This window comes from Asparagus officinalis, chromosome 4 (assembly GCF_001876935.1).
Source record: "Asparagus officinalis chromosome 4, Aspof.V1, whole genome shotgun sequence".
NCBI classification, from domain to species: Eukaryota; Viridiplantae; Streptophyta; class Magnoliopsida; order Asparagales; family Asparagaceae; genus Asparagus; species Asparagus officinalis.
Window position 1 is genome coordinate 123485784 of NC_033797.1, and position 12050 is coordinate 123497833.

The 12050-nt window shown below is 33.9% G+C and overlaps 1 protein-coding gene across 1 annotated transcript; it reads left to right on the top strand.

Annotated features, from left to right (window-relative positions):
• LOC109838072 (protein HOTHEAD-like) lies at positions 245 to 8853 on the top strand. Its single transcript, XM_020406534.1, has 5 exons — positions 245 to 420; positions 6246 to 6890; positions 7579 to 7749; positions 7820 to 8492; positions 8584 to 8853. Exons 1-5 carry the CDS (start codon positions 294 to 296, stop codon positions 8642 to 8644), a joined length of 1677 nt encoding a protein of 558 aa, XP_020262123.1. The 5' UTR covers positions 245 to 293; the 3' UTR covers positions 8645 to 8853.

The following is a 12050-nucleotide window of genomic DNA, read 5'->3' on the forward strand; positions in this document are numbered from 1 at the left end:
GGCCCCCCAAAATCTTTAAGTTGGGCTTAAAGATAAATACAAAAAGATATTTGGGTTTATGGATACAACAAATAGTGATTGGATTTAAAGGTAAAGATCAGTAAACATTTAAGGCTAGAAATAAAAAGCCCTTATCTCTCTCAACAGTGCTACGTACGTTGGACTCGTTACACGTGTCTCAAAAGATAAGGAACGAATATACGACCCTCGGACACAAGCATACCATATTAAATTATTAATTATATCAATTCTCTCCTCACGAAGAAAGTGATGGAGCTGCTCATTCCTCTATAATGCACTTGCACAAGTATTTTATCGAATCTCCGCTGAAAATGAGTGCGAGGTCAAGGCTTTGGGGATTACTTTTGGCAACTCTTACATGGTTTACGTGCTTCTACGGCTTATGTTGCTTAGAGAAAGGTAGCCCTTGAATTTTCTTTTGGTTAGACGATATCTAGCTAAATAATTTTATCCCGGAGGTTTATTTGGTTTATATTCTTCTTTTGTTTTTGGGTAAATTACACTAGACCCTCAAGATATTTTAGCATTTCGTTTCTACCAATGACTGTTGAATTGCAAAAAAACTCCCACTAAGTTTCTGCATTTTACGGATAACTTCCATGACTGCGTCAGTTTACATTTAGAATCTAAATGTGTCACCAATGCAGAATGTGGGCCGTTATGGGGGTTATCTGCAAAATGGAGAAACTTATTCGGAGTTGTTTTTAGCAATTCCAATATTTATTGGAGGTTTAGTGGGATTGTAGAAATTATTAGAGGTTAGTTGGAGTTTTGTGCAATTTTTCCATTTCTTTTCTTGAGAAGAACCACTAGGTTCGTAATGCAACCGTGAGCGTTTAATTTTTAAAAGAAAACTAATAGATATATCGGTGAGGTCAATGAATTTGAATCCTTTCAGTACGACCATGACAATGAAGTGATTACTTTCTCAACTATAATTGTCTAATAAGACCTTGATACTTAGTGGGGATAATAAATGTGAGGAGAAATTTTCGAAACCAACCATTTTGAGAATTTAATCAGCAAAAATGACATTCTTCCTTTAAAATGAGCAAAGTCGACCGTTTTTAGTCCTCACAGGCAAAAAACGGTTGATTTTACTTATTAAATTCTCAAAATGGTTGATTTCAAAATTTTGTCCTAAATGTGATGTATTATGTATGTATAAAATTGTTGACAACGGTTGTAATTACTTTCATTCACAAATATCTATTATTTAGTGAATGATTATAAATTATACTAAATATTACAGCTTTATCACATCCCTATGTATTGCATCCATTCTTATTTTTCACGTAAGACTATTCACAAGCCATCAACTAGAAATAGACAACTGTGTTAAAAAGTAGTGGTCACCCCCTTTATATTTCATAGTGGAGAGTAAGACTATTCACAAGCCATCAACTAGAAATAGACAACTATGTTAAAAAGTAGTGGTCGCCCCCTTTCTTTTTCCCCTTTCTTTTTCGTAGTGGAGAGAATCAAAATTAATTAAATGTAGAGACTTTGAAAGAAAATTTCCTTTGTTAATAGATAAAATAGAATTTTGGATCCTATCCAATATTATAACACTATTTTTTAATTGTGACCACCTATTGGTTTATGGTCTGCCCTTAACTTTTTTATGGCGCTATGTTTCCAATTTTTACTCAAAGACGGGTCATAACTGTCAACTAAAAAATAAACAATTATAATTAAAATTGTTAACCTATACCACTTTTGGCAGTCAAGAGAGAATTCGAATCTAATAAGCATACATTTAAACTAACCAAACACATCAATAGTATATTTTACAGAAAAAACAAAAAGCAAAATTATTATGTGGATCTAAAAATATTTTCTACGCCAAATTTATTAGACCACCTACCATAAAAGGAGTAAGGAATCATTTCTCTTGTAATTTATTTAAGAAAAATGGCTGACAAAGGGACATTTCAGCTATATCATAACTCATTTCATGGTTTTGAATCAGATAGTAATTTCTTCTATTTGGTTAATCATTACATTATATTATAAGAAACTTTATGTTTTATATTAAAGTTAATGGGAAATGAATAGTTCTTAGCTGCAGTTTTCATGCATATAATTATCATAAGTTTGCAAAATATTGTAAAGAGGTTATTAGCACGCTCGGTTAGAGGATTGACCTATGAAAGTAAAGGACATGGGTTCTCAAGAACTGTCCATGCCATTCACGAAAGTACATTTTCCTTTTTTTCAAGAACTCGGAAGTAGATTTTTTTTGCATATAAACCCAACTTTATTACCTTATATTTTTAAACCCGCCCATTCAATTCGTATAAAAAGTTAGCTTTTGCATATAAACTCGAAGTTTTACTCTGTTTATTTTTAAATCCACCCATTACCAGACTCTCTCTTGGCCCTCAATTATATCAAGCAAAAGTTTTACTCTAGTTTTAGATATTAGTTTCTTAACTATTCAATAATTCCATATTAGCTTTGAAATTGCATGTTAGTCCTTAAAATCCTATACGGTCTTGCAAAAAGGTCCCTATGTTAGTGTTTTAGTTTGAAAATACAATAATGATTGGATTAACCCAGACAATTACCAAACTCCCACTTCATAAGTTTCCCTAAAAAAGTTTAAAGGCCCACGTGTTCTTGAAACATTGAATTACAATGAAAGAGATAAAATATCTCTTATTGATATTTCAAAGGTTACAGAGGAAGATGATGGATAGGTTTGAAGATAAACTTAAGAGGATTATATAGATTTTAGAAAAATATAACCATTGTGAAGATTAACTTTGGGTTAGAATTATTTTCTGACCATTAGAGAAGAACTATAAATGGGTTTGAGTTTTTTAAAGTAGGTCCATGATTTTAAACCTGTTAGGAAATAGGTTGGAAAACTTAACAAAGTGTTAAAATCATCAAATTGCCTCCAACGGTTAGATTTGAGGTATAATTAGTTTGTTAGAGAAACCATTTTGCAAAACAAATAGATTTCTAACAACTAAAATGCATTTTTCAAGATTTGAGGCATTAACATGGAATTATTGAGACTTTAAGGACTAACGTCTAAAAAACCATTATTTTAACAATTCTCAACTACAGTTCTCAACTACAGTTCATCCCAGTTACCTTTTATTATTTAGGGGCTGTTTGGTTCGCTATTATAAGGGGTGGAAAACTTAGAAAACTCCTCCACGTCAGATTTTTTGCCCTCCACATCAGTTTTTTTTGTTTCCGTCCATTTCTTTGTGCGGCTTTGGTTCGCTCGGATGGAAGAGGGAAAACTCTGCTGAAATCGCCGCCACCTCAGATTTTTTTCTCTCTCTGATTTCCTTCCTCAACCGAGTGAAATTGATTAAAACTCTACCACGTCAGCTTTTTTTCCTTCTCTGCTTTGTTTACAAAAGTTTTCCTTATTTTTCTATGCGAAGCAAACACAAGAAAAATAAATACATTGGTTTCTCACCATTTTTTATGTGCGAACCAAAGCAAAACAATCTATTTCTTGAAAAAGTTTGTAAAACTCAAAACTTATATTTTTTTACATGGAATTGCATTTCCCTATATCAAGGAAACGAACCAAACAGCCCCTAAAAAAATCATGATCAATCTACATGTTGTATGAATGGGTCTTAAATCACATTTAACGAGTTGGTTATGGTTATTCGAATCTTGGGGTGGGCAAGCTTTGTGAATTTTTTATTATTTTACAAAAATCTAAAGTTTTAACCCAACTTATTTTTATACACCCAAATGAATTTACTCCATTCATTTGCAATCCACTCTTTCAATTCTGGGATTTTTTTTATAATCTATAAACACAAAATTTTGCCCCAATTTATTTTAAGCTCACCCAAAAATAAAGTTTTTATCCGTATTTATTTTTAAAAAACCTCCAGAAAAGGTAATTTCTCCATGAAGTGAAAGTTTTGCCCAAGTTTATTTTTAAACCCACCCTCTTCCTACTTACATTAAAATGCTTCATAAAAATTTTAAACAAACCTCGAAGTTGTACTCCAACTTATTTATACGCCTAAATATTTTTTCTTTCTTATAAACCAAAGTTTTACTCTATTCATTTTTTAACCCACTGACTTCAATTCTAGGGTTGTTTTTAATTAATAACTCAAGATTTTACCCCAATTTATCCTAGCTAAGCTCACCCAAAAATAAAGTTTCATCCCTTTTTGTTTTAAAATAAACCCATTTCTAGAATGGGTAATTTCTCCATGAACTGAACGTTTATTCCCCCCCCCCCCCCCCCCCCCCCCCCCCCCCCCCCCCCGCCCCCCCCCCCCGGTTTATTTATAAACCCGCAGAACGTTCAACTTACATTGAAATGCTCCATAAAGTTAAGTATGACCCTACTTTGTATTCAGTAGTTTGATATATAGTATTAATTGCTATATTGTTATAACATGATATATTTTTTCTTCTAAATGATTGTATACGTAGTGTATTTTAAACAGAACACTTAAACCATTAATTTCTTAATTTTTTTCGTATTAATATTGCTTATCATCGCAATTGGTGTCGGCAAGTTTTGTATGTTTTTTTAATTTTTGTTACGTAACTCCAAAGTTTTACTCAACTTATTTTTATGCACCCAAATGATTTTTCTTGCCTATAAAGCCAAGGTTTTACTCTATTCATTTTTTAACCCACTCATTTCAATTCTGGGTTTTTTTATCCATAAACACCAAAGTTTATCCCAATTTATTTTAAGCTCACCCAAAAATAAAGTTTGATCCCTAACCCACTTTCAGAAAAGGGTAATTTCTCCATGAAGAAAGTTTTTCCTCCATTTATTTTTAATTCCACCCACTTAAAACTTACATTAAAATGCTTCATAAAATTTTTAAACAAACTCCAAAGTTTTACCCCAACTTATTTTTATACAACTAAACGGTTTTCTTGCCTATGACCAACTTATTTTTTTAACCCACTCTCTTCAATTATAGGGATTTGTTAAATCTATAAATACAATTTATTTTAAGCTCACCAAAAAAATATAAATTTATTCCTATATGTTTTTAAACAAACCCACTTCGAGAAAGGTAATTTCTCCATTATGCAAGTTTTATCCCTGTTTACTTTAAAATCTACACACTTTTGACTTACATTAAAATTCTTCATAAAATTAAGTATGAACCTATAATATATTCAATAGTTTGATATATGGTATAGTTACTATATTATTCTTATATGTTTTTAAACAAACCCACTTTCAGAAATGCAATTTTCATGAATTGAAAGTTTTACCACCGTTTATTTTAAAACCTACCCAACTTCAACTTACATTAAATTCTTCATAAAATTAAGTATGAACCTTATAATTAAATTGTTTGATGTACTATATTGTTATAACTATATATGTATATTCTCTCAATGATTGCATATGTGGTATATTTTGAGTAAAATACTTTAACTATTAATTTCTTGCTTTTTACATACCAATATTGATTATCATCGCAATTGTAGATAGATTTTTGTGGCTTATAAACTCAAAGTTCTATCCCATTTATTTTTAAACTCACACACTTTCAAAAGAGTTATTTATCTATAAATTAATCTTTTATCCACATTTAGGTTTAAACTCACCACCCACTGCCAAAAACAATCTTAGAGCCAGTGACGCATTCAAAAGTTCTTTTTCGGGATTGGATGACAAGGGTCTATTTATCTAAAACTGAAGATATAATATTAATAGCTATAGTATTAGTTTTTGGTAATAGGTTTGGATTTTAGTATTGTTTGTGTTTTGGACTTTTGGGTCTTTAGTATTATAGTTTTTGGTTTTTAGTATTTGGGCCCATATTTAAGTTGATTTTGGAAATTCAAATGAGTTATTATTTTTGCAATGAGCTCAAATTGTTACTAATTTGCTCAGTGTTTTTAGATAGCTTGGGCCATGGGTGCAATTTCTAAAGTTTATTGTGGGGTAGATTTAAACATCACAAATCTTACTATGTAATTTGTAAATTTTTAGGATGGCACTGCACCTTAGATTGTATATAAACCTGCACATGCTTAGACCTAAAATATCTAATTAAATTAATTTTAAACTCAATTCGTATTTGAGCAGTTTAATATGTATTACTATATTTTTGTGTAAATTTTTATACTTTTATAAGTGGTTAGCTGCACGATGTATTTTTAAAGCAAATGTTCAAACTAATGTTGTAGCGTCGCGCAGGTGAATTTTGCTCGTTATTAACTAAAATTCTTGTATTCACATATTCATACAGCATCCTTGCCACCCTACAAATTTATGCAAAATGCAACAGAAGCACCGCCAGCATCATACTATGACTACATCATCGTCGGAGGCGGCACCGTCGGCTGTCCGTTGGCCGCTACTCTCTCTCAAACCTCCAAAGTCCTACTCTTAGAAAGAGGAGGCTCTCCTTATGACAACAACAACATAACACATCTCTCGGGCTTCACAGACTCCCTATGTGACACCTCCCCAACCTCCGCAGCCCAGCAATTCGTTTCCCAAGACGGCATCAATAACATCCGTCCTCATGTGCTCGGTGGAGGCACGTGCCTCAATGCCGGATTCTACAGTCGAGCCAGTAGCGATTACGTTAGAAAAGCCGGGTGGGACATGAGATTGGTGAAGGAGTCATACGAATGGATTGAGGAGTTGCTGGTTCAGGAGCCAGAGTTGAAGCAGTGGCAGTCGGCTGTGAGGGATGGGCTAGTGGAGGCGGGGGTGGTGCCAGATAATGGGTTTACATATGAGCATCTGATAGGGACGAAGATTGGAGGGACGATTTTTGACCGAGATGGGCACAGGCGTACCGCTGCAGATTTACTAGCACAGGCGGAGCCAAAACAGACTACGGTTTTCTTATGGGCTACGGTTTATAAGATCTTGTTCAAACGAGGTTAGTAATTTATTTCTCTAGTAATTATCAATTTGTTCGATAATTGTTCCTCTGACTATTTTTTTTAAAATTTGACTCCAAAGGAAGTAGTCGAATAATTCCTTACTGTGATCATATTGATCAAATATGAGAATTGTGATACTTAATTCATTTGTTTATTAGTGTCTATTAGTGATACTTGATTCATTTATTTATTAGTGTCTATTTGTTTATTTAATTAACCATATTTCATATTAGTAAGCACATTATGCTTATTCTTAAGCTTTGAGGGTTTAATAAAGATTATTGTTATAGTATAACGTAGTACCTCTCAACCTCACCTGGTGTAATAGCGGGATCCTTTGACATAGTGTCTATGCATTTGCAGGAGTTTTAGGTTTCTATCCATAAAAGATCTCTTAATTTGCGGGGCCTGTTAGGGTGTAGGATTAATATGTTTTACTACTCGATGAATGTCTGAAACGTTTGAATTTAGATTTGAAAATATAAATAGGGATTCAGATTCAAATTTGAATTTGAGAATGTTACGTAAATGCAATACAAACACCTTATTAATTGATCTGATTCCATCAATAGTCATAACCTTGAATAAATTTCTCAATCATTAAGTTGAAAAATTAGAGAAACGATTATGTATCTTTGATTCACTAGTAGTAAATCATCCAATAACTCTTAATTGTTCACACAGGCCGACAAAGACCAATAGCCTATGGTGTTCTATTCAAGGACTCAACAGGAGAAACTCACGAAGCATATCTAAAGAACAACCCAAACAACGAGATCATTATATCAGCTGGAGCACTCGGCAGCCCTCAACTACTAATGCTTAGCGGTATCGGCCCCTCCGATCATCTTCAATCTAGCTGGAGCACTCGGCAGCCCTCAACTACTAATGCTTAGCGGTATCGGCCCCTCCGATCATCTTCAATCTCTAGGCATTGAGATGGTCATGGATCAACCCTTAGTAGGCAAAAACATGGCTGATAATCCGATGAACGCTATTTACGTTCCCTCTCCTTCGCCTGTTGAGCTCTCTCTTGTTCAGCCTGTTGGAATCACTATCTTTGGTAGTTACATCGAGTCCATCAGTGGCTACAAATACCTCATTTGTCCACCAAGCTCTTTGTCAAGATCAGGTTTCATAGTTGAAAAGGTCGCATACCCTATTTCAACAGGATATCTTAAGCTTGTAAATACAGATCCAGATCACAATCCAGAGGTTACCTTTAACTACTTTCAAGAACCACAGGACCTTCAGACTTGTGTTGAAGGTCTAAAGACTATTGGTCGTGTGATACAATCTGAATCGTTCTCCAAGTTTCGGTATCCAGATGCGACATTTGATTCATTGCTCAATGAGACTTTGCAGTATTTGGGTATCAAGAAATCAAATACACTTGCAAACAATAAAATATCAATTGAACAATTTTGTAAGGATACTGTGATGACGATATGGCATTATCATGGAGGTTGCCAGGTTGGGCAGGTTGTGGATCGCGATTACAAGGTTCTTGGTGTTGATGCGCTTAGGGTTCTTGATGGCTCCACGTTCAATTCATCTCCTGGAACAAATCCACAAGCTACTCTTCTAATGCTTGGAAGGTATCTTTCTTGAATTGCAATTTTTGGACTTAATTTTCATCAGTATTTCATTTCATTGTAGAGGTAAACCGAATGTTGGCAATTTTTTCAGGTACATGGCAGTTAAAATTCAACAGGAGAGGCTTAATATGAAAGAGCATGTTAGCATGTAATCTTCTTGGGGAAGAGAATTATTGTTGGACTTCAGTAGCAACATATTGAAAGCACTAGAATTTCATCAAAAAAATTATGTTGTAAGCATTTAAAATGTAGGTGATAAATAATCTTGTTGAAGAATTGAAGTGCTTCAAGAATTTAAATAATAATGAAAATAAGGGAGTTGTAACTCCAGTTCAATCAATATATGTCATACTTTGATTAAGCTACCATGATTCATGGATTCTTAAATTTCATTATTTGCTTGTGTATCTTTGGAATCTCATTTCTCCAATACACTTGGCCATTTTGAGAGCATCAAGGAACTTGGCCATTTTGAGAGTAATGCTAAAGCTAATGCTGATGGGAGGAGAGTTTGAGGCCCAAACTATAGTCTAGCACCTAAGGAGGAAGTTGCAGATTAGTCTGTCCTCAGAATCTGAGGAGAAAAACCCACTTGAGAACTAATCTTTAAGAGAGTTTACTCTTAAAACCCCCAATGCTAATGATTGTTGGATTTTGATTTTTATGATAAAAATTTGATAAGAATTTTAAAGATAAGATAGGATTTGGTCGAGCAAGTTAAGGTATTTAGATGAGCTTTTAAATAAGTTTTTCAAAAGTTGAGGAATCCTAAAGTTCTTAAATAAGATTTTCTAAAACGTCTAGCTTAGGCTCGGTTTGATAGAGGGTTCAAGAAGGGGAGGCCACGGGAAGTGCAATGAGGTAGAGGATGGTCATCCTTTTTTAGTGTTTGATTGGAGGCAGAGTGATGGCAATTTAACCCCTATTGCAATTCATTTTCTTTTTCTCTTATGTCCTTTTAATTTGAGAGATTCTTTTTCTCTAACTTTTTAGTTTATTTTTCCATTGTCCCTTCCTCATACTAGACTTCACATCATCTCCCTAAAATATACTCTATTAATATTGCAAGGATACTATAGAATATTTGGGTGTCAATGTTCGCGGGGAAAACCGTTTTCATTGAAGTCATTGCTTTCTTGTGCAATACTTTATCGGTTACAAAAGATCCGGTATTTTTATAAGATCCGGTTACAACAAAATCAAAAAATCTTAAAAGATTACAACTGTTGACCCTATAGTTTTGATGATGATTTGACAAACAATTTATTACTAATAAGTTTTCTAGAGTTGTGTTTATGTTCTTTTTTTCAGGTATTTCAACACGCGTTGATCAAGCGTTAAAGATTCAAGTTTATTTGCGTGGATTTACCTAGGTATATGTTTAGTTTACTTACATATATAGTATGATTCTATCTAAGCTCAATATATATACACTTAACACGATTTTTGACATTTTTTATCATATAGATGATTTTTCATTAAACGTTGTTAAAATACTTTATCTCATGTTTACAGCTCCTTCATACTTCACTATATACATATATTATATGCACAATATATATTTGAATATTTACAAGTCCTATATCAAAGTTCACTTTCATAAAATTACAGGTTTTCTAAGCATTCTTCAAAAACAGGTAGTTTTCACAAACAAAAATTAATTTTCCAGAAATTCTTTTTCAAACATGTTAATTTCATCATTTAGAAACTTTGCCCAAAGTTTCACTATTTTTGGATGTGATTTGATATTTTTAACGAATTTTCAAAACTGCCCAAAACCTGTCAATCTTGTGTATATCAGAATTCGGTCGACCGGCACGGTCGACCGACAATTGTTCCTTTCTTGAGTAAATTTCCAGAGAGCCCTCCGGTCGACCGGAATTTTCGTCGGTCGACCAAAATTTCCAATTCGGTCGACCGCTTTCTCCGTCGGTCGACCGCCAGCTTTAAAACCTCGTTTCTCTGTGATTTTGAACTAATCGGTCGACCGTACCGGTCGACCGACGAATTGTCAGAATGAGCCTAACGGCTAGTTTTTCAAATGAACTTTTTGGTCTTTTACTTATTTTTAGCTATTGTATTGGAGTGCTATATATACTCCATTGCTGCTCTTCTTCTCTAATATCTAAGAAATCCAAGTTTGTTGTTTAACACGTTATTAATCGCGTTTAAGAGCTGTTTAAGAGTTGTTTCATCAATTTGTTTTCAAGAGAAGTTTTTTTACAACAAGAAGAGGCTTTCAAACCCTATTGGAATCATCAATTCTTCAGCTCTTCTTGTTCATTGAGAAGTTTTCTAAACTCTTTCCTATATAGCTTATTATTTCACTTTCATTTGTTTAAGCTATATTCATTGAGTTATATTTATTGAGTTTCATTCACTATTATCACACACACTTATTGAGCTTGATTTTCTCATATTATATATTGTGGGTTGTAGTGTGGGATTTAGTGAGTGTGAGCTTTATTGTGTTCTCACTTGTTAATTGAGAACAAATCATTGTATTGAACCTTTATTTGTGAGATTCACTTGTAACACACTTGTACACCGAGAGAAGTGTGAGGAGAGAGAGACGGGGTCAAATCCAATAGGAGTGGCGTCGATTGACGAACCTAGGGAGAGGTTGTAATCGAGCACTTGAGGAGGAGGACACGGGCTAGGTTCCTACACTTAGTGTGTAAAGTGTGATTGTTGAGTGATTGTGTAGTGTGAGAGTTTTCGGTGAACTTATAAACCGAGTGTGTAGAAGTTCCGGCTTCCAAACCGGATTATGATAGTGGATATCTCCTCGAGGTGAGGAGCGGGGACGTAGGTCGTGGGGACCGAACCTCGTAAACATATCGTGTGTTTGTGTTTTGGTTGGCGTACATAATTTCATCTTTATTGCTCATATTCATATCGTATTCATTCTTGCAAGAACAAATTGATCAACATAATTTTAATTGTTATTAATTGAGATTAGGTTAGCATAAGACCCTAATCACCCCCCCTCTAGGGTCTAACAATTGGTATCAGAGCTTGGTGCTCTTTGATTTAAGGACTAACCGCCTTGAGTTAAAGATCCAAGTTATTGTATTTGTGCTAATCTAATTTTAATTACATATCTCTATGGATATGAATGATTCATCTTGCTTAGGATATGCTATTAATATTGCTCCTCGTTTGGATATTTTTCCCTATGCTCAATGGCGTATTAGATTCAAACTTTTCGTTCAATCTAATCAATTTGATTTATGGGAAATTATTGAGGATGCCTATGTTGTTCCCACCTTGGAAAAATCCAAATGGTGTGAGAATGATAAAAGATTGTTTAACATGAATAAGCTTTTGTTAGAATATTTGATTAACGCTTTTCACTCATCGTTTTCTAACAAATTTGCTAATTTTGATAGTGCTCACGCTTTATGGAAATTTATTGAAGCACATGAAGGGAAATTGGAGGCGATTCAACAAGCATTAGAAAATCTTGCTTTGAGTCCTAAGGAAGCCTCATCCCCATGTACATTACCACTAGGTGATAACCCTAGTGAGGTATGCGATAACAATGATAATATTACT